Source organism: Saccostrea cucullata, unplaced genomic scaffold, assembly GCF_032062105.1.
Source record: "Saccostrea cucullata isolate Sc308-1 unplaced genomic scaffold, CSIRO_AGI_Scuc_v1 ctg5147, whole genome shotgun sequence".
NCBI lineage: Eukaryota > Metazoa > Mollusca > Bivalvia > Ostreida > Ostreidae > Saccostrea > Saccostrea cuccullata.
In genome coordinates this window covers 64,366-87,500 of record NW_026921659.1, presented here as the reverse complement: position 1 = coordinate 87,500, position 23,135 = coordinate 64,366, and the positions used below count along the sequence as shown (strand labels likewise).

The 23,135-nt window shown below is 32.9% G+C and overlaps 3 protein-coding genes across 3 annotated transcripts in view; 1 reads left to right on the top strand and 2 right to left on the bottom strand.

Moving 5' to 3' along the window:
* Positions 1-3,202, bottom strand: part of LOC134260528 (uncharacterized) — a 13,078-nt gene extending 9,876 nt beyond the window's left edge. The window contains exons 1-4 of the mRNA XM_062743081.1: positions 3,042-3,202; positions 2,635-2,871; positions 1,641-1,784; positions 84-266 (exon numbers count right to left, since the gene is read on the bottom strand). Of these exons, the coding sequence (XP_062599065.1) occupies positions 84-266; positions 1,641-1,784; positions 2,635-2,871; positions 3,042-3,132 (655 nt within the window). The 5' untranslated portion in view covers positions 3,133-3,202. The remainder of the gene's footprint in view (positions 1-83; positions 267-1,640; positions 1,785-2,634; positions 2,872-3,041) is intronic.
* Positions 3,203-4,422: 1,220 nt separating this feature from the next.
* On the bottom strand, positions 4,423-23,103 carry LOC134260527 (TBC1 domain family member 13-like). The gene is made up of 16 exons (XM_062743080.1): positions 23,064-23,103; positions 22,886-22,959; positions 22,231-22,271; positions 20,328-20,389; positions 16,261-16,342; positions 15,355-15,437; positions 11,469-11,628; positions 11,242-11,253; positions 10,133-10,201; positions 9,723-9,789; positions 8,605-8,706; positions 7,529-7,672; positions 5,876-5,957; positions 5,370-5,427; positions 5,141-5,219; positions 4,423-4,688 (listed from the first exon to the last, which is right to left on the bottom strand). The coding sequence occupies exons 1-15, from the start codon at positions 23,081-23,083 to the stop codon at positions 5,157-5,159; spliced, it is 1,119 nt and encodes a 372-aa protein (XP_062599064.1). The 5' UTR covers positions 23,084-23,103; the 3' UTR covers positions 4,423-4,688; positions 5,141-5,156.
* LOC134260520 (neuronal acetylcholine receptor subunit alpha-10-like) lies at positions 12,258-14,253 on the top strand. The gene has a single exon (XM_062743074.1). It carries the CDS (start codon positions 12,681-12,683, stop codon positions 14,154-14,156), a length of 1,476 nt encoding a protein of 491 aa, XP_062599058.1. The 5' UTR covers positions 12,258-12,680; the 3' UTR covers positions 14,157-14,253.
* Positions 23,104-23,135: the final 32 nt, after the last annotated feature.

Genomic DNA, 23,135 nt, shown 5'->3' with positions numbered 1-23,135 from the left:
CTATTTGTATTGTTTTATGGATTTTAGATTTTGAATACTGTTCGTTATTTCAATATATTTCATTTTAACGATGCTTTACTTACGGAAACAGTCTAAGGTGTTACAACTGATGGTCTCTGTGCTTGTATATGGGCCGGGATATCCGCAGTTGTTACCACCATTTAAGGGAGAAGGGTTGTTACACTCTCTTGACCGTACTCTAGTACCGCCGCCACACGTCACAGTACAGGAGTTCCATGTGTCCCACTCACCCCACTCACCATGTCCTACAGTAGTACATAGACACAAAAAGATATTTTGTACTGTAGATTGGAATAAGAATTTTGAGTTTCCGTCAATTCAGTCAATACAACATCGAGAAATATGAATTGTGAGCAAAGTAAAATAACATTAGTATACTAATAAATGGGATTATTTCATTTATCAATTTAATTCCGCGTATAAAAACGGTTCACTTATTTTTAATATCACACAAAACGCTTGCCATTGTTTTCAAGAAATCGGCGCTTAATTGTAAGTTACAACAAGTTTTCACATTAAGGTGTTTTATCAATTTGACTTCTGACTAAGTAAAAAATCTTTAGATGTTGTTTTTTTTTTCTTTTTAAGTTTTCCAGCTATATATTTATTCCAAGAAATCCGATTTTTATAAGAAGATATCATTAAAAATGTTATATGGTTATAATTATATTGTTTTTTACCTTGGTCTTCAAACATATGATCTGTAAAACGGTGTACTGCTTTTTTCGATACTTGCGTAGTAATTTTAAAGTCAGAAGGGTGAAAAGTATGGTTGCATATTTCTGCCCCCTACATGCAAGATAAGTAATGTTAACATGCAACATAATTATGTAGACATGCAACATATTTATGTCAACATGCAAATAAATTATGTTGACATGCAAGTTACCAATCTTACAAGAAAATATGATTTAAATCTGGGTAAATTTACTTACTTACGCCTGTATCTGATATTTTATATGCAAAATGCAAGATAATTATGTCGACATATGACTTATTTATGTCAACATGCAAGATAATTATGTCAACATGCGACTTATTTATGTCAACATGCGATATAATTTTGTAAACATGCGCCTTAATTATGTTGACATGCAAGATAATTATGTTAACATGCAAGATATGTAAGTTGATATGCAACTTATTATCTTGCATGTTACATAAATATCTTGTATGTAAAAATAGAGCTTGCATGTTGACATGAATACTAGTAAGTCGCATGTTGACATAAATAAGCAGCATGTTAACATAATTATCTTGCATGTGAACATAAATATCTTGCATGTCTACATAATTATCTCACATGTTAACATAAGTATCTTGCATATTAACATAATTTACTTGCAGAAATAACTTATCTTGCATGTAGGGGCAAAAATATGCCACCATACTATGGAAAAGTACTCTAGATGTTGTATTACATATAATTGTTGAGAGATGGACAGACAGGCAGACAGACACCTTGACAGACGGACAATAGGATTCCATTACTAGTCACTGTATAAGTCACCCGAATTTTGATGCGAGACCCTAAGAAACAAAACTTTAAAAATGGACAATAAACCTCTGTTTTAACCTGAAGGCAATTAGATATTGAGGTTTGTTAATTGGATACTCACGGGGGCATCCAAGAGACAGACAGCTGCTAGACTGGCTGGAGGAGCCGGAACATCCACTGGGTCTGTTACACGACCTTGACCTTGTCAGTGTCTGTGTGGTACAGGAGCTGGGACAACTCCAAGAAGTCCACGATGTCCAGATATCTATATAGAGTCACACGAAATACAAAAGTTAATGTAAATCTATGGTGCAAAAAGTATCGATCTAAAGTAAAAGAAAATAAGCCATGAAAAACATCATTTATACCATATATTGATAAAGGATAAAACATAAAAGAAATTACATGTAGTACGTTATTCAATTTCAACATTTAGATATAATTAACAATGTTTGAGCACAGCAATCCAAAATACTAGAATGTCTGACACATTTGTTTCATATTTGTATATTCTACTCATAGGTCATTAATGGTAACATAACAGCAAAACTTTAAGACAAACGTGATGACTTGACAATTGTCAATTTCCCTTACTTATGTTGCAATATACCCTTCTCATCTGCATCGGGGGTTCATGTACTCCAGTTGATTCAAAACGCAAAAGATGCTATATTACAAACAATATCTAAAAACTTGCAAACTTTTGATAGACAGGTTAATGAATCAAAGATATTAACCGTCTCGAAAGTTCTGTGATTGACACAATGGCCATTTCAGCAAATACAATGTTTTATGAAGTCGACTGTTGACTAATGTTTTTTGTTACTTATCATTACACCACGATTTACACACAATATTATCTAGAAAAAAATTCCGTTTACCCGAGATTTCATGACGAGGAGCAGAACAGGGTTTAAACAGCCGACTGGGGAAGCTCACTCCTCCATATGTTTAATAAAAATAGTCAGACAAAATGGCCAAATTGTTTTCTTATATTTTAAGTTTTGACTGTATTTATTTGTGTCTCTAAAATTAAGAAAGATGTTGATTGTTTAATTTTGTTTTTGAAATCCACAAAACTGAGAAAAAATTCAATTTTTCAAGAAAGGTGTTACCTGTGCATGTTTCTGTCCAGGAGAGGTATTTGACATTTCCTACACACGGATCATGTCCTAACCAGGTGTTAGAGGCGTGGATAGTACAGGACGTGGGATAGTTACAGTTACTATTTAATTTGTTTTTGGCGTTCCAGGAACAGCTGTTGTAGTAATACGAGGCGCTTGTGAATGTCAGGAACCGGTTAGAGGAACACGATCTATAACTCTGACTTCCTTCAACTATAGGGTTCGATTCTGTGAAATATTATAAGCAAAAAATACAGCTTTTGAAAGTTAACGATTCAATTTAGCACAGAAAAACTACTACAAATGAAAGTTGCTTCATACCATAGAAAATTACAATATATAATAGATGATAAGTAAATCTGTAAGATCAGAATATTGATATTATATTTATAACTTACCTGATGTGTCTATCAAGATCTGAATGCCAAATATCCAAAGGTAAATATTTCTAGTTCTGGTCATCTTAAATAAGTACGGTATATTAAGCATTCGATCATCGAGATTTTATATATTTAAACACCAATAATCTTACTGACAATCTATTGTTTCTGAGGCAATCAACCGATTACGTTTATCTATTGTTCTGAAAATTTTTTGAGAAAGCATTGAGTACAAATGAAATTTGATAATTTTACATTTGTCGGCATTTAAAATTACTACTCAATGGAACTAAACTGATTGAAGTTTCCAAATATAGAGCTCTTTTAATATTTTAGATCATATTTATATTTAAAAGATCGTAGTGAACTTCTCAAACATAAAACCTCTATGATTTCTAGATTTACTTAGTTTACTTCTTGATTTGTTAAGTAAACGAGTCCATCAATAAAATTTCACTCCACGCCAATAGCGCATGAAGGACGCTATACATATTTATCTATTTGGGGGTATTGGGGTATATTACTTAGTAATTCAAAGAACTGATACATGCAACATTAATTTAAATTTATAACTATATATAATTTATATTTGTTATCCTCAAAACATACAATTTCACCTGCATACGAAGTATATATATTTCTAAAACGATGTAAATTATTGACAAGCAAGTTGATAAAACAAGAATATCAGCAGTCTCGTTTAAAGTTATTATTTCATAAGTTCTGGTCTAAAATGACGTATGAACAATTTCACAGTAAAATAAACGAGGTAAATTATTTACATACCGACAAGCAAGTTGATGAAACAAAAATATTTAACGGTTGTTAACTATAGTTTAAAGTCATCTGTTTATCTGTCTGTAATAAGCGTTAACAATGATTTTGTTGATAAATATGACCTTGTCAGCAAATACAATTTATCATTTCAAGTCAAATGTGAAACTATATTTATCAGATCTTATGTTTTTCAAACTAATTGTAAGTCCATTATTTATACACTGAATTTTTGCAATCGCAAGGATTTTTTCGTTATTTTTACAGTTGTGACAAGAAGCACGCAGATGCGGGTGTGACCGTTTACAACCGATAAACCTAGTTTATCAATTGTGAAACTATGATTATCTCATTTTTGTGAATTTGATGTTCACAATTTATCATCCATGGCACCCATTATTTATACACTGAATTGACCCGTTACCTCTGATGTGACCGGTTCGGCAGGTGTTTCGTCCGTGTTTGCTCTGCTCCTAATTTGTATTGTTTTACGGATTTGAGACTGAATACTGTTAGTTATCTCCATATCCTTCTTAACACTCGTCCTTAAACGGTTGTTGTCGGTTTTGATAAAGGATATTGGAATAGTGAGAAGTTACTTTCGGAAAAAAGAGATATACAAAACTTAGGAATGTATATTGCTTTATTTATATAAAACAACAATTTATAAACAAAAACAATTTAGCAACCATTGTATCAAAAATACACGAGTATACAATGTGTTCAAGTTAATGACAACCCGCAACACACACTTGTTGATCATGTAAAAATAGAAATGCCATGAAAGACAGGTTTTGATGGACAAAGGAGCAGTCTCTGTTTTCCAAACATGAAAGGATGGTCCTTCCTCCTTTCCTTTTCCAGCAAATATCGAGGCGATTGCACATAAAGCTACAGAGAGAAACAAGAAGCTATGCTGCATAAACCATAAGTAAACTAAATAATATCTTAAGTCATTTCCCCTGCAAACGCTTTAGATAATACTTAATTTTAAGTATCATGGCAAAGGGTATATTAAGTATGAACATGCTTAAGTCAAATATTTTGTGAGTTTTTTAAAAAAAATAACTTATCAATTAGTAAGACTTGTGAAGCAACGTGATTGTAAGAAGCAATTTCACGATGTTAGTCACGTGCTAATATGTAATGTCAGCACCGCACGTATTGATACTTACTGTAAAAAAAACTTAGCCTATGTTTTCGGGACAATATGGCAGTTGATCACACAAATAAAGTTCAATGCTTTTAAATCTTAATAATGTAATAATTCAACTTTGTAACTTTTGCTCCAAAAGACCTTTCTTCTATACGTATTCCTAAATAATGAACAGATGTATACGTACATTTGGGTGTTTTCTGCTATCTGATGTCTACTGCCTTGGCCAGCACCAATTGGAGATCGATTTTAGACAACTGGAAGTTCTAAAGAAAGAGATTTCAGCTTGTCTATGTGCATGTACATAACAAACGTTAGACACAGTCAAAAAGGCTGATATTTACAAGTACATATCTGTTATAACTGCAGTTATCTCTGACTTGTTTACCTGTGCATGTACTAATTAGTAGATTTACCTGCACTAATTTCATCACCGTGGGGAAATCTTCGTTGATAATATCATTCCTGACACTCCTAAATAACATGAAAAATCGTCTACAGCACTACCATTTGTTTTTCAAGAAGAGTGTGTTTAGGAAAGGTTAAGAAACATTTTCATTTTTTTTTTTAATTATTTAAGGGCAGACATTTTTCAACAGGAGGAAAAAAGCTGTGAGCTCTAAGAAATTCTGTCAATTTTAAACAAGTGAAAATAGAAAGTACAAAACAATTATTTTTTTCTTGATCGTTATATTCCTTTTACAAAATTGTTCGGGGTAACCGAAAAGTACATATATCAGCAGGATTTTGTTCAAATTTGCGTTCTTTTACAAAATTCTATGTCAGGGGGTTTAAAAAAGCTTAAAACAATGTCTATATATGTACACTTCCAAATAATCTAAAACAGGATTTTCTTATGTGTTTTCAAACAATTTCATTTTCCTTTTTTTTAATTATTATTTCTGTAAAACTGACATCTTACATAAGCATGGCACAACAAATGCAGATGAGGAAATTGAATCTGTTTTCATCAGCAAACAAGGAGTCCCATATACGAAGTACATCTATAAAACAAGAGGCCCAACAGCGCTCTGAGCACATCGGGCTTGAATTCTAAACAATTTGAAAATAGAATAACTACCTGAGGATGATTCCAGACAATTATTTTTTTCCCTATATATCCCTATGTAAAACTATAATCAAACTTATATAAAATTGGTTCTGGAGAAGAAGATTTTTCCTATATATTCCTATGTAAAACTAGGGTCGGCCATTTTGGCTCCACCCTTGCCCCGGGGGTCATGGCTTTTGTTCAAATTTGGAAGATTTTTCCTATATATTCCTATGTAAAACTTTGGTTCTTGCCCCGGGGGTCATGGAACAAACTTGAATCTACACTACCTGAGGATGATTCCACATAAGTTTCATCTTTCCTGGCCCAGTGGTTCTGGAGAAGAAGATTTTTAAAGATTTTTCATGTATATTCCTATGTAAAACTATTTTGGCTCCACCCTTGCCTCGGGGTCATGATTTGAACAAACTTGAATCTACACTACCTGAGGATGATTCCACATGAGTTTTTCCTGGCCCAGTGGTTCTGGAGAAGAAGATTTTTAAAGATTTTTCCTATATATTCCTATGTAAAACTTGGGTCAATGGCCTTTTCATGATTTGTTGACAATTTCCACATGAGTTTCATCTTTCTTTCTGGAGAAGAAGATTTTTAAAGATTTTTCCTATATATTTATTTTTTTTTGGCCCCACCCTAGCCCCGGTTTGTTTGTGATTCCACATGAGTTTCATCTTTCCTGGCCCAGTGGTTCTGGAGAAGAAGATTTTTAAAGATTTTTGCATATATATTCCTATGTAAAACTTGGTTTCTGATAAACAAACTTGAATCTACACTACCTGAGGATGATTCCACATGAGTTTCATCTTTCCTGGCCCAGCGGTTCTGGAGAAGAAGATTTTTTAAAAATGCCATTAATTTTTAACAAATTCAAATGCAGGCCCTTCATCTTAAATCCCCTTCACCCAAGGAAACTTTGTACCAAGTTTGGTTGAAATTGGCCCAGTGGTTCTTGAGTCGAAGTCAAAAATGTGAAAAGTTTACAGACGGACGGACAGATGAAAATGTGAAAAGTTTACGAAGACAACGACAACGACAGACAACGGACAAATTTTGACATCTATAAAATAATTAAACATTTTTTTCTTGGTACATGTATGAAATAATGATATGTGCGTATAATATAGATGGTTACAGAATAAAAATGACAACAATGATAAATATTCTCTACTGAACTGAATATACAGTGAATACTGCTAATAATGAAGTCATTAAGAACTTTTCTTTCATTCCACAATATGAAATTCCTAACATCTATATAAAAGGGCGATATAGTATAATAAATATAATGTGTGTTATTACCTAAAAGCTTTAGACACAGGTGCTTTTACCTGGTTATATATAGAGACGGGATTTAAGTCTTGCAGGATATAAAATATTTATAGAGACAGGTATTTAAACTTCGTAAGATATAAAATATTTATACCTGATTAGACATAGAGACAGGTATTTAAACTTCGTAAGATATAATGTATTTATACCTGGTAGGATATTAATTTTTTATACCTGGTAATGGGAATTCCTGAGACAGGAGGAGGGTCAGCCAGCGGAAGGCGTAGTACTGAGGCTTAAGGTCCAGTTCCTGGATTCTGTTATACAGAAATTCGTCCTTATCCTTCAGTTTCTTAGAAAACTTGGCCATCATACTGCCTAAAAAAGCATAAAAAAAATCAACATTTTAAGGTCAAAAACATAAAGCATCTAGCATCTTTTGTCTTAAAGATTTGTTAGACTCAACCTTTAGTGGCCACAATAGAAATACTTTCTATATGCTTCAGTACGATGTATCACTGATTAATTTACAGATACATTTAAGTTCTTGTATCGTTGCTCCAGATCCCACTCTAAATGAGCATTTTCGTACGTATTGTTCGATTACCAATTTGTTGTAAACCTTATGTTTTTATTTATACTTTTTTTCTTGAATTCAATGAAATCAATGTTACCTCATCTTTTAAGATAAACAATTTACTTTCGTTTGTCAATAGATCTGATGATGTAGTAGATAAATGTTGCATCTATAAAATTTAACATAATATAATTTGGCTATATTTTTAATCTAGTAATTGAGTTTTGAGTGTCAGTTAATATGCCTAAGCCCTCGATCAAATCTGAAAATTTAGATAACTTGAATATACTTTCCACTGCACAAATACTGTACTTAACTGATTTTATAGTAGCATTACATGTACCAATACCCAATTAATATCGTGCAATTTACTTGTACAAGAGGACCAATCAAACAGACGAACATACATGTATATGTACAATACTACATTTTATAATATACTGCTCAATTTTTGCCCTTCAACAGATATTAAAATATGAGTCAGTTTTATAACTGTCTCTCATTAAATTTGCATGCACAACCATTCCTTGAGGACTGTCTCACTAAATCTGCAATAAAAGCTCAATTCTTCAGAGACTAGATGGTCAATATTTCACAACTGCCCAATGGCGCTCGTCAACTCAAGTACGTCAAACCCAGAATTAATTAACGTCTACAAATATCCTGTAAACAATGGACTATAACATGAATTCTAGTTTATTCAGAGAAATTTCCAAAGAATAATCTAACTTACCAATTCCACATTCCGCATCAAGATCTAGTGTCTTGATAAAAATATCACGTATTTCTGCCATTAAATTTGTAAAGCAGAAAAAGGAGTCAGCTTCCGCGAATTCTGCAAAAACAAGAATGACCAGAGCATAAGAACTGTCCGAAAATATAATCTAAATGTCCGTTAATGATCAAACTTATAAAGTGATTGTATTTCTTGAGTTTTGTTGTGAACCAAAACAAAAAAGAAAAGCAAATTTTCCCTTTCACATGCATATTTCAAATGTACAGTCTATAATTAAACACGGTTCGCATTGGAAAACTGAAATTTCTTTGGTTTCGAAAAAAAAATATTGCGGTAAGGAAAGTGACATTCGCATTTAAATGCAATGCATACTGTATAACACCTCCAACTTAAAGATTACATGTACACTTCGTCAATATGCTGAAAATGAATGGAAAGTGAAAATACAATCATCACCAAAATTAAGGACATGAATTTCCTTCAAAGTTAATTGTGAAACCGAACCTTATGTTACACCTAATATTTCAAAAATAGAAAGGTCAACCTTGGCACAGTTCAGATGTGTAGTGCTTCCCTTACGCAATGAAACCGGTCGATATAAAAATGAACCCCTAAGTGAAAGAACTTGTGTTTTCTGTTCTAGTTCCTCTGTTGAAGACGAAAAACATTTCTTATTGGACTGTCAATTGTATAATAATGTTAGGAAAAAATATTTTGATAATATGTACAAGGAGCAACCTAATAGAATTGATAATGATTATTTGTTTAAAATTTTAAATCAAAATTACAAGATAAAATTAGCCAAACTTGTCCATACAGCATTTAACCACAGAAAGAATCTTTTGCATGTGTAAATTTATATTAATGTGATTAATGGAAAAAATGACTTATAGGTCCAATGGGCCGGGTGCAGATTCAGTTTGACGTATTTTGTTTACAATGTTTATTGAAATGTCTATATGCACAATGTCACTATAATAAATGATTACTTACTAAAGATTAAGATTTATTTATAGTTTCATTAAGTGCGTATGCGTAAATAATGAGTGAACATACATGAAGTTTTTGAGAACCAACAAAGGATAGTTTTCAGAATTTTTTTCCCTTTTACTTACCTTTCCACTCGTTCCTTGGATCGGAAGCAAATGTGTAATAAATGGGTCCTAAAATCTCATTCATGCCCTGAAATACAGTCAACATATCGACATCTATATGGCAAACTACATTTACTAGCATTTAAAACTATAATGAAAATATATATTAGAAGACCCTAAATTTTAAAAATAAGATAAAGTAGAGCAATCCTAGATTCTGGTGTGAAGAAAATAGCCATCCTGCACGTATCCCTGGCCAGGGTTAAGTTTCGCATAAATAGAGAATATCCTAGTAACCTACACGTATCCTGTCCCGCGGTAAGGTTCGCGTATAATAAAGAGTATCCTAGATTTTGGTGTGAAGGAATATCTAACCTGTACGTATCCTTAGCCCGCGGTAAGGTTAGCGTATAAATAAAGGAATATCTAACCTGTACGTATCCTTGGCCCGGGGTAAGGTTAGCGTATAAATAAAGAGTAAATAAAGAGTACCCTAGATTCTGGTGTAAAGGAATACCTAAACTGTGCGTATCCCTGTCCAGGGTTAAGTTTAATATAAGTAAAATCCACCTGTGACGTCATTCTTTTCTTTGAGCGCTCCATTACTTTTAAGGAATGGAGAGCCTTCCTCCTCGTCGCTATCATTACATTGAAAACGAAATTTGTTATGGCTAATTCTCCTTTAAATAAAGTGCCTCTACCAAGGAAATAACTGTAGAAAATTTTAGAGAAGAGTTTTGAAAAATTTTAAAGGTTAGTTTCACTTTTCATACATTTTAATTCTTAAAATAAAATTCACTTTTGGCCATACCAATTTCTAATATAGTACCCTCACCGTAGCAGTCCGATGCTCATTTCACTAACAAATCAAAATTATAATATTAAAAAAATAAATTACGCGCGCGCGTACACTTTTTTTTCAATTTTTCTTTCTATTTTATATATAAAAACTACTACTAAATGTAAAAAGTATGTTTGTTTGTACTTTTTATCATATAAATATTCTTTATTATGTATTAACAAACAATAAAAACAAGCATTCATTTTTGGGGAAGGCTAGGTGTTTTCTGCAAGGAGGTAGCACGTCGGGCTAGTAAAAAACATAACTACATACGCAATGCAAGCAGCAACAATGACAAGAACATTATTTTCACTTGTATTTAATAAAATTCCCAATCAGTTGAAATTTTCCAGACAGCCCCTAAATAAATCTTCATAATCTTATCTGTTTTGGCCTCTGCTCTCAAAAACGATTTTTTTCCTACTTTTATTTATGGTAAATACATGCAGATATCTCATTAAATTATTTACCCTTACATAAAGATAAGTGTTTTATGACTCACATAAAATATATTTTGTAAAGGATTTAAGATAAAACAAAATGATTTTGATTTTATCCCTAGTGCAATGATCAGGGTTAAGTTTCATTTAAATCAATTTAATTTTTTTCTCATAACAATTTATGCACCTCCCATAGTGTGCCTTTTAACTTTAATTTTAAAACCATGTACTCCTCACTTTTCAGCAATTAATTTCTTCTCGTCGCTATCATTTTAATTTTTGCAGTTTGATGAACTTTTTAAGGGCATTTGCGAATTTAAATAAAGATTGCCTTTGAAGCCACTATTAGACTAATTGTAGATTTGAATAATCTCGAACCAAGCATTTCTTCCAGGTAAAATTTTAAAACAAAGCATGCTTTACCATCTTTTCATACATTTTAATTCTTAAAATAAAATTCTACTTTTATAAGGGTTTTCCACGTACATTAGACTTGCCGAACCTGTCCACCTGCAGGCTTTCTGATTGGAGGACACAGTGTTCCACCCTCTTCCTGAGAGTTTCGACCCGAGAGTCCGCGTGTATTATCTCCTTACAGGGAAAGTCTGTCGCCTTTTGGAAGAAAAACAGATCCGGACATAGACGACTAAAAACGAAAAAAACAAAAACAGGTCCGGTTAAGCCGAAAATAAATCTAAATCTAGACAAAACCGACTGTTGAATAAAAATGAACCAGAAAAAAACAGCTTTTGCAAAATTGTGTTAAAATGTGCAACTTAATCTCCTGAAAAAGTTATGAAAATTGACCTCGGATATGATAGTTTATGATAAAATGATACATTTATTTATCAGAAAAGAAACTAATTATTTTTCAGCATTTAATATATTTAAATATAACATTCTGTACAAGAGGCAAATTTTAAAACCGTTTTTTTAATTTTCTTTCTAATACCAACCATACTCATCCTAACAATAGTGAAATACATGGACATGTACGTTCCTTAAAGTCTCCTACCCGATGATGAAACGATTTTCAAATTGGCTTAAACCGTTTAAACTTTCGCGGGGCGGGGGGGGGGGGGGGGGGGGGGGGGGGGGGGGGGGGGGGGGGGGGGGGGGGATTACGTTGATCGTTGACCTTACCCTTAGATTTTGTTATTATTGTTTCTGTTCTGTGTTAAATCGTACAGTATTAAAAAGCGAACGAGCAACCACAATTTTTTAAATGAAAGATGACATACAAATACTACAGTTAAAGACTAAACTCACAAAAAGGGGAGGACCCCTTTCACCCCACCTTTACCCCGCGTTATAAAGGACTGAAATCAAAATTACAATATTGCAAATCAACCAACAGTGCTGTCATACATAATGTATGGGGTCATCTGGACGTGCTGAATTGTATCAAAGAAGGGTCCCAGAGGCAAAGAAATCATTATTCAGTCGGACTATAATATTAAAGCGAGTATTTTTTTACTGTTTGGAAGAATCGATACATCAAATAATTCAGAATCAAGTAAACATCCACTGAATTAGGTTCATAGCAAATTAACAGCCTCTTCACAGAGAGGGATATTATGAATTAATTATTATCGAGTTAAGATTTATTGAAAAATCCAGAAATATTGTCACAGTATGAAACTAAAGGGATTTAGTGTTCATTTAAACACTTCAAGGCCCGCGTGCGCTCCTTAGACCATGGTTTTCCTTCGACTAACATCTTTTCTCATTTTGAACATCGTTAACGTAGAATGTGTTCGTGGTAATGATAATTACATCATTACAAAGGGACTATATGATAAGCTTTTCAGTGGAAATTACAGTTCCGATATTCTCCCAATTTGTGACAAGGGTGAAACAGTGAATATAACCATTAGTACGGCTCTCCGTGAAGTAGTCGAAATCAACGAAAAATTCCAAACGCTGAAGCTGAAAATCTGGGTTCGTTTTAATTGGAGAGACTGCAACCTTCAATGGAATTCCTCACTTTTTGACGACGTTGATCTTATCCACGTTCCTTATGAGAAGATCTGGATTCCAGACATCACTCTGTACGAAGGGACCAGCGAGTTTGGGAGTATGCCACAGGTCAAAGACTACAGAGCGGCTATATCGTCTGATGGACAGGTCCAATATAATTTCCCGTCCACCGTCACCACAGCCTGTTCCATTGATGTCACCTACTTCCCTTTTGATATTCAGAGATGCAGTCTGACCTTCGGGTCGTGGATTCATTCTATGAAGCACCTGGGAGTGTATCAGTCTTCAGCCTCGGCAGACACGTCTGCCTTTCTGAACCACAATGAATGGCGGCTTATCTCCATGGAATCGAATCGACTCGTCAGTTACTACAACTGCTGTGCCTATCCTTACTCCAAGGTGTCATTTCAGTTGGTGATCAAGCGAGAACCTAAGTTTTACATAATCACTATCATTTTCCCGTGTATTCTCGTCACTAGCTTGGCCTTCATTGGCTTCTGTCTCCCGCCATCTTGCAGCGAGAAGATTTCGCTACAAATCACAGTTCTCCTCTCCATCACAGTCTTCCTGCTTCTTATTCAGGACAAGCTTCCGTCGTCATCAGACACGTTTCCGGTCATTGCTTATTTCTTCACAGCGTCAATGATACTAGTCTGTGTCGCCTGCATCATGGCAGGACTGGTTCTCTTTACCTACTACAAACGACTGTCAGGAAAGGCCGTCCCCAAAATTCTTCGAAAAATCTTTCTTAACGTCCTCTCTGATGTCTTCTGTGTAAATTATGAAGAATGCGTCTCCAAAGACATCAACGTTTCTGCAGTATTTAGTGAAGTGAGAGAAAGGAGAATGTCTAGTGTGTACCTGAAGGATGCATTGAGGCGAAGAGAGTCCTTTGCAAGCAAGAAAATTCAGAAACAGATGCATGAAGACATACCAGAGGAAAGCAGTGTTTTGTCAATTCCGCTCTCACTAAAGAATGGTGACAATGGGCATATTTCAAGAAGAGAATCCCTTTCAAGTGTTTTTGTTGAGGCTGAGAAGAACAAAGACAAAAATCACGACAATCTGAAAGACTTGGAAAAAGTAATCCATGAATGGGTCCACTTAGCCCACGTTATAGATAGATTTTGTCTGGCCTGTTACACCATGATTTACTTCACAGTGGCAGTCACCTTTATTGTTTTGTATAGCTAGAGATTTAAAGGTGGCGGTTGCATTTATCATTTTGTATAGCTATGGATCTAACAGTGGTGTTCATCTTCACTGTTTTGTACAGGTAAAGATCTGACAATAGTGGGCATCTTCTTTATACAGTAAAACTCGGTTAATGCAAAGTCAATGGGACCTATGAAATAACTTAACTATAACCGTAATTTGTTATATCCATATAAGGAATTCATTAAAATTACATAGCTGGGGATCCAACATAACTTCGCTATATCCATGAATCCGCAATATCTGTGTTCGTACTAAACGAGTTTTACTGTTTTTGTTTTCAATTAAGATAATGCAAATAAGTAACAGGAGATGAATGTCTGATCCAGACTGGAAATCAAACGGGGGACTCCTGCAGGTGCTCTACTGACTGAGCCATTCAGGCTGACATTCATGGTCCATACCATTGAACATGCATACAAATATATATCAACATTGTTAAAAATGCCAGTAAAATGAATAAAGTGATTTTCCACTTGTACATAAAGACTGTGTTCAAATCTCCCTTTATATGGTATTAGAACATGTGCCTATTAATGCAGTTAATCATAGTCTTTTGACAGATAAAATGGAACTTATATTCTCATATGGAACCTACTGTCCTTCTATGAATGAGATTTCTCATTATGATATATTGATTGATTGTATATTGTTTAACTTCCCTCTCGGGGATTTTTCATGGAGACGCCACCACTTGCTGGTGGAGAGCTTCAAATTTTGTCCTATACTCGGCATTCAGGGCCATTGAGCAGGGAGGGATCTTTTTTGTGCCAGCACCTACTGCGACACGGGACCTCGGTTCATACAGTCCCATCCAAAGGACTGGTCTTCATGTCCCACAGTGGGATTCGAACCCGCAATGTAAGGATCAACTCCTTATCTGGCAACTCTAGAGCAGACACTCTAACCACTGTGCCATGCGGGCAACTTTATGATATAAAATATATAGTTTCATTAAATTCAAACAGACGGGTATTTTGTTAAGTGGTGTAAGAAGGAATAAATAAATGTGATGGTCTCAAGTTGTTCTTATTTTTGTAAATTTCATAAATGCATTAACTTTTTTAACCATGCAATCATCACTATTTATTATCACAATTCTTTATTGAATAACTTTAAGCCGTACATCCCTTTAGCATAAGCAAAACATACATATTATGTAATTATGAACACTCACCGACAGTCCTTATCAATCTGTAGTAGCATGTCATTGTCTTTGAAGAATGCTCCCCAATTACTGTCAGGGTTGGGGTTTAAGGGCTGAGGAGTGGAGAGAAAAGGAAAAACATATAATCAACAAGGGTAATCAGACATTAACTAACCAGAGTTTTTAATAGCCTGATGATTTTCTTAAAGCATTATATATTCCATGAGCATTGGAAAACTCATGGTATTTATACATTTTGCAAATATTGTTTTTGATGTGATTCAGTGGCATTTTCCTTTTTAATTTATTTAAACAATATTTTATTATCAGTAATTCACTTCCTTTGTAAATGCTCTCCAAAATACAAAGGTAAAAGTCATGTGTGTACAAGTAAATGAAGTTTTTTTTAATGTTACCGGTATTCAGTGGATGTTACTTATACTTTGATCCCCTACTGGCCATGGATAAAGTAAAATCAAGTGCATTGTTCTCAAACATGAAATAAGATCAGGGATCAATTACAAGCATTTAATTTATAGTTATTTCCCTTTGTTCATTTCCTTTATATACAATGAGTCAATTCATTGTACTATATTGTATATTTGTCTATAAAAACTGTTGACATATCCATTTTTTAAATTTTTTTAATTATATTCACTCTTTATATATACACTTTATATTGGAACAATATAGGAAAAGAACAAAGAACTTTTTTAAAAAATATTTTTGAGTGTGAACAACAGTTGCAACGTGAATTCTTCAAAAATGTCCTACGTTCTAGATAGCATATGAGACAGGTTCACGCCTCTGAATGAATATGAACGAGAACCTCTGGCATGCCAGTTCTCTGCCCTACCACTGAACTAATGGCTAGCCCACTAGTCCAAGGTGAAACTAATAGGATGCTACTCACTTCTGGATCTCCAAGATACTTACATGATCATCTACCTGATGTCCTGCTGAGGCCTTCATTCCGGGCTCCACTATCATCTCATCCACAAAGTGGGCATACAACTTCCTGATTTAAAACAAAACAAAAAAAAACTTAATATAGGAATCTGATAAGTGTTCGAAAATACATCGTTAAATTATAGGAACACTTCTAATCCACAAAGTGGGCATACAGCTTCCTGATTTAAAACAAAACCAAAAAAACTTAATATAGGAATCTGATAAGTGTTCAAAAATACATCATTAAATTATAGGAACACTTCTAATCCACAAAGTGGACATACAGCTTCCTGATTTAAAACAAAACAAAACTTAAAATAGGAAGCTGATAAGTGTTCAAAAATACATCATTAAATTATAAGAACACTTCTAATCCACAAAGTGGGCATACAGCTTCCTGATTCAAATCAATATCATCAACTTTTAGGAACATTTCTCATCAACAAAGTGGGCATACAGCTTCCTGATTCAAAAAATATCAAACTTTTAGGCACACTTCTCATCAACAAAGTGGGCATACAGCTTCCTGATTCAAATCAATATCATCAACTTTTAGGAACACTTCTCATCAACAAAATGGGCATACAGCTTCATGATTCAAAACCATTATCATTAACTTATAGGAACATATCTTATCCACAAAATGGGTTTACAGCTTCCTGATTTAAAACAGCTTCATTAACTTAAATAAAACACATCTTATCAACAAAGTGGGCATACAGCTTCCTGATTCAATACAATATATAATAAATTATAGGAGCACATCTCATCTACAAAGTGGGCTTACAACTTCCTGATTCAAAACAATATCATTAACTTATAGGAACACTTTTCATCCACAAAGTATGCGTACAGCTTCCTGATTTAAAACAATGTAATTTAAATTTAGTTGAAACAATGTCATTTGTTAACGGCTTGCTTGATTTTCATGAAACTTTCAGGGCTGATGGAACATGAAAAAATCTAAACATATATTTGTTTTTATTTTGATGACGTCACTTCCGGTTCCGAGATTTTTACATTTTAGTGAATTTTAGGGGGTTAGTTTGTCCGCGAGTTTTCTCGAAAACGGCCTAAGATAGAAACTTGAGATTTTCAGTGATAATAGAGCAATAAATGTAGTTGTGCGGAACGTATTTCATATTCGCCGAAATTGATGTGTACGGAAGCTTGTTATGGCCCGAAAATAGTCCTATCGCGATTTTCAAAAATTTTGTCACCTTTTCTACGATATCTTTTTACCTGGAAATATTTTGTTACAATATATAGAAAAAAAGAAGTGTAGAATTCCAATATCTTTCAAACCATACCTTGTAAAAAGGGCTGGCTCCTTAAATTAAGGGCCAAGAGGGGCCGAAAGTTTTTTCTTTATATCTCAAAACGTATTGAGAATTTGTAATACATCAAAGAAGCAAAATTGATCAAAATATCAAGCTAAATCTATTGGAGTCGTCAAAATACGTCCGGCGTTGTCACTTCTGGCCTAACCGGAAGTAATCGAAAAACGCGTATTTTTGCCGCTCTTGACAAGTTTTTGGGTAACGTATGTCTCTGGGAGCAAAAAAATTAATTTTTCGTCCGTCGTCGTCACTTCCAGTCAAACCGGAAGTAGCAAAAAATGGCTTATTTTTGCATTAATTAACATGGATTTCGAGAATTCAAACCATTTTGGGGCGTTATTTTCATTTTTTTCTTAAAAATGAAAGCTACTTCCGGTCAAACAGGATGGAAGACCTACTCGTTGCTTTGCAACGAGCTTTGCTCTAGTTCTTATTATTATTTTTCTTCCTGGGAAAATTTTGTCCGCGAGTGATCTTGTAAACTACACATTCGACTTAGGTGAAACCTCTTTAGGGTAAGTAGGCATGTTATGTAGATTTGCGGAATCAATGTCATTTTGCGCGCACGTGCTTGCAAGAGAGCGCACACATGCAAAACTTGAGATGACCAATATATAATGGATATAACCGTAACTTTTCTATTTTTAGACGAAATGTTTTGAAACTCATAATGTAAGGATATATGAGTAGTATGCACAAGATGACATGGTCAAAATAGCTCATCGCAAAGTGCAAGCACGTGCGCTTTCAAAACAATATCATTAAATTATAGTCTCACACATCTTTCTTGTTTTTGATAAAATATATAATAAATTTTGAACATAGTCATACATTAGTGGAGCTTACAGCCCGTATTAAAAACAATATCATTAAAGCATGTGCACACGAGTGCTTGCAAAGTGGTGCAACACTTGAGAAATGCAATATATAATAAATTATAGGAGCAACTATTTAAATTATTGATGATATGCTTTAAAACAATATATTAAAGTATATATTAGAAGCATAGACAAGATACATAATCAAAAAAGCAAGATCTCACGCGCATGCACGTGCGCTTTGCTCTGATTGGCTGAAACTAAAGTCTCAATATCTTTCTTGTTTTTTGACGAAATCTTTTGAAATTTTAAGCATAGGCATGTATTAAGATATCCTACAATAAGATATATAGCAATTATCATGAAAATGCGTGCATGCACGTGCGTTGCAATCTAATAGTAGATTTGAATACATAACTCTCTTGGTCATACCCCAACCAAACAGGATGGGATTTTAACATGGATAGATATATTTTATGGACTTCTACAAAGAAATATAAGTCACCATGCACATGCATACACGTGCATGTACGTGCGCTGCAATCTGATTGGCTGAAACTTTACAATATATTACTCAATTTGTAATTAATTCAAGTATTCTTAACATTTTAAAAGGCCATGATATTTTAACTGAAGGTGTTATTTACATGTACAGTAAAACTCGGTTATAGCGAAGTCCTTGGGACCTGTGAATTTGATTCACTATATCCGTAATTCGTTATATCCGTATAACGAATTCGTATAACTATATATAGCGAATTCGCAATATGCATGTTTTCCTTCAAGTAATACTACAATAATGTTAGGGAAGCAAATGTTACAAAGCATACCTTTGATAACTAAGGTTTTGTTTAAAACAATATAATTTAATTTTAAATGCTAACAGAAAATAAGGTCATTTTAATTTATCAAATTTTGTCACAATGAAAGTTCGTTATCAAGATAGGTAAATTTCATTATATTTACCTTAATGGAACTCAAAATCAGTTCACTATATCCGTAAATTCGTTATATCAGAGTTCTGTTATAACCGTAAAATTTTTCAAAACTTGTTTAGAATATATTGCCAATTTGTAATTAATTCAAGTATTCTTAACATTTTAAAAGGCCAAGACAGATTAAGTGAATGTGTTATTTACATGTATTTTCTCTATTGAAGTAATTAACAGTGATTTTTATTCACTGATACTGTGTTGTTTTTGAACGTTTTTCCAGGAGGGTAAATGCCACGCACCATATAGTGAAAATCAAATAAATAAGCACAATATTAACTCCTTTATACAATATATTTTTCTCAATGTCCAAAACAAAAATTGTACTTGTGTAGAGAGGGTCTTTAAAATATGCTAAAATTTGTAGCCTTTTTCTGGAGGAAAAATTGTCTCATTGTCTACACTGAAATTAAATTATAAGGAATGGAGCTTATTTCAACTTCTGTTAAATGATATATGCTTCATGGTTTATACAGCTTAATCTGCCCAAAGTTATGTTATATTGTATAACAAAATTTGAAATAAGCTTCATTCCTTAAATAAAAAAACTTTTAGGAACAATTTCATCAACAAAGTGGGCATACAGCTTCCTGATTCAAAAAAATATTTTTGAACATTTTATATGAACACTTCTCATCAACAAAGTGAGCATATGGCTTAGCTGATTCAAAAAAATATTTTTAAAAAACACTTATAGGAACATTTCTACATCATTAACTACCACTCTTTTGGAAACTGAGCAATGGTTGCATTTAAAACCAGTTATTGGGGTTATTCTTCATATAGCATTGCCATGTATATCAAAACCAGTAATTATAAACATCATGATAGATATAAATAGAGGCATGAATCCATATAGGCATAATAACTGTACTTTGTTTGAGATGTGAGAAGCTGCTTACCTTTGTTTCTGAAGGATTTCCTTCCATTGTGATACATCTAAAGGCAAATAGTTCAGCAAAATCTGTAATGAAATCAAATTATCTGAGCATGGAAATAGCAAAATAAAAAAATAATGCAAAATCATACAGTAAAACTTGTTTAGTATAAACATGGATATACCAAATTTACGGATATAGTGAAGTATTTTTGCAATCCCCTAAAAAATTCTTAACTATTCCATGTAAAATTTTATGAAAATAACAAACTTGGATATAGTGAATATATGGCTATAGTGAACTGATTTTATGTCTCTTAGAAGTTAAATATTTTTTAAAAATTGACATCTTTTATAGCCAATTTTTAAAGATCTTTTTTAAAATATTAAACTCAGTCTGATAATAATTTTGAAAGTGTCAATATTTGAGACATAATTCATTCTAAAACTTTTTAAACTCCAAGATAAATTTTATATTTTAACTTCCCTGAATTTATACAATTGCATGATTTGGTAGTCAAGCTTAAAGGGAAAAAATGATATAACGAATTTACTATGCATACTTTAGAGATTTTGTTATCGGAATATAAAGAATTATGGATATAGCAAAGTAAATTCCCAAGTCCCCAGAACTTAACTTTAAGTGAGTTTTGCTGTAACACCAAAAATTTGTATCTTGTAAATTCACTGATTTTTAAAGATATTTAAGTATTGTTCCTTAATTTTAATGTCTCTGTCTTAATCAAATTATCAGTGAATAATTTTCTTATGAATTTGAGACAGTTAAACTTCTGTTTTGCCTACTTCCTTGATTAAGTAGCAGTGCACTGGTCATACTAAAACATCTGTGATTAATGCATGTTTCATTGACAAACTGAGGATTGACTTTAAGATCTAAATGTGCCGCTGATTAGCGAGATAACATTGGAATCAATTTAATCCAAAAATATGAAAAATTGGTTTCAATAGGTGTTATATATTTAGCCATTTTACATGATTAATTGCAAAAATTCCTACATCATGTACATGGTTATCAAAACATTTACCAAACATTTACATGCACATATCTAATACTTAAGCTAATAAATATGTATATATTTTTTCTAACCTAAACATTTGCACCCAGATTATTCTCCTGATACAAGTTAAAATTAATTCTTGTATTTCTTTTTAAAACTAAGAAGTTGTATAATTTACTGTTACAGTATTCGATGTAAAGTATTTTTATAAGAAGTATATTTTTCTTAGGAAAAAAGGGAGAAAAAAGATTAAAGAAAGATAACTCTTGCTTATGGATCATACACATGATAAACAACATGAAAAGTATCACTTGAATACATTTTCTAATATCAATTCAATATGTATGACACTAAAAATTACTTTAAAGTAGAGCTCATATTTTTAATTTTATGCTGATGTGATAATCCATAAATTATTATTCTTCTATTTAATGTGTCACATAAAATTATGGCATGTTTAAATTTGAAAACTTTTAAAATAAAAAGCCATGCAGGCTTTATACCTCAAACCTTATTCCATATAAATCATGCTTTTGTTGTTGATGAAAACCGAGAGTGTTTAAACTTTTTTATGAAATTTAGAACAGAAGGGCATTGGGCCTAAAGTAGCAGCTTGCATGCAAAATATTTAAAAAAAATAAAGGTCTCAGACTTGTTTAAATCTTGAATTTCTTAATATGTTAAACTTATAAAATTGGCATATCTCATGCACTAGTTTTGTTTACATTTAATAACAAGAGGGAGACCAGGAAATTGTTTTCATTTGTCAAATACATGTTCTTAAAGACTAGCTCTTATAAATCTTCATAAGGTCAATGATGCTATGTACATGTATCATGTTCTTTTCGTTGAATTAAGGGCAGAATTTGACATTTCCAACATATATATTTCATTGCAAAATTTACTCACTTTCCAACATGTTGATCGGTACCCATGTTCGTAAGGACAACCTAAAATTTAAATCAAATCACAATTTTATTTTCTGATTTAATTTTTTTGTCAAACAATTGAAATCAATCTTCATGGTCTTTATCAGGCATTCTAACATCTAGCATGAAACAGAACAATGATAAAATGTGTAATTTATCTTTTCAAAATATATTAAATATAAATTACTGCACTTAAATATAAAAGCCCAGCCATTATTTTTGTTTGACAAATGATAAAGTTTGTTTCTGATAACAGGGCCTTATTAATTCTGATATGTCCCCTTCTAAACATCTAAAAAAAAAAAGAACTTAATTCTCTAGGTTTAATAATTATTATGTATTGCTTGTTTGCAATATATTCTCATTCTCATAGCCATACAAATTGTGTACATCTAACTTATTACAATAATACATGTAGGGCCTACACATGTAACTGATAGTGATAACATAACCTGCTTCTCAATTTTCAAATTTCATCCGAGGTCAGCTAGGTGTGATATTATTGACAGCACGTGTTGTGCTTTTACATGTGTGCAATTATTATTTCTACTTTTGAAATTCGAATAGCTATCCTTAACTTATTCAATATAACACAACAAAAACAACATTGTAGAACAATATTTTCAAACTCTTACCATTGAAACATAACTTCCTCAAAGTTTTTAAGTCAATCTTCTCATTGTTTAAGGTGTCTTCAAATGCTTTTAATCTGGAAAAAACATAATGAAAATATTAATTCTACCAAAAAAGAAATACCAAATAAAATAAAGAGAGAGAAAGAAAATAAAAAATGGGCGTTAAATGTCAACAAACCTGGCCTTGTAAGCGGCCATGTTTGTTTATCATCTCTGCGCAAACTCAGAACGCGTCTTCCTCCACGTGCTT

Excerpts from the sequence above, each read along its gene's own strand:
- LOC134260520 (XM_062743074.1), top strand. The coding sequence starts at position 12,681 with ATGGTTTTCCTTCGACTAACATCTTTTCTCATTTTGAACATCGTTAAC.
- LOC134260527 (XM_062743080.1), bottom strand. The coding sequence starts at position 23,083 with ATGGCCGCTTACAAGGCCAG. Across the intron at positions 22,960-23,063 it reads ATGGCCGCTTACAAGGCCAG|ATTAAAAGCATTTGAAGACA; the intron begins GTTTGTTGACAT and ends TGTTTTTTCCAG. Across the intron at positions 22,272-22,885 it reads GAGGAAGTTATGTTTCAATG|GTTGTCCTTACGAACATGGG; the intron begins GTAAGAGTTTGA and ends TTTAAATTTTAG.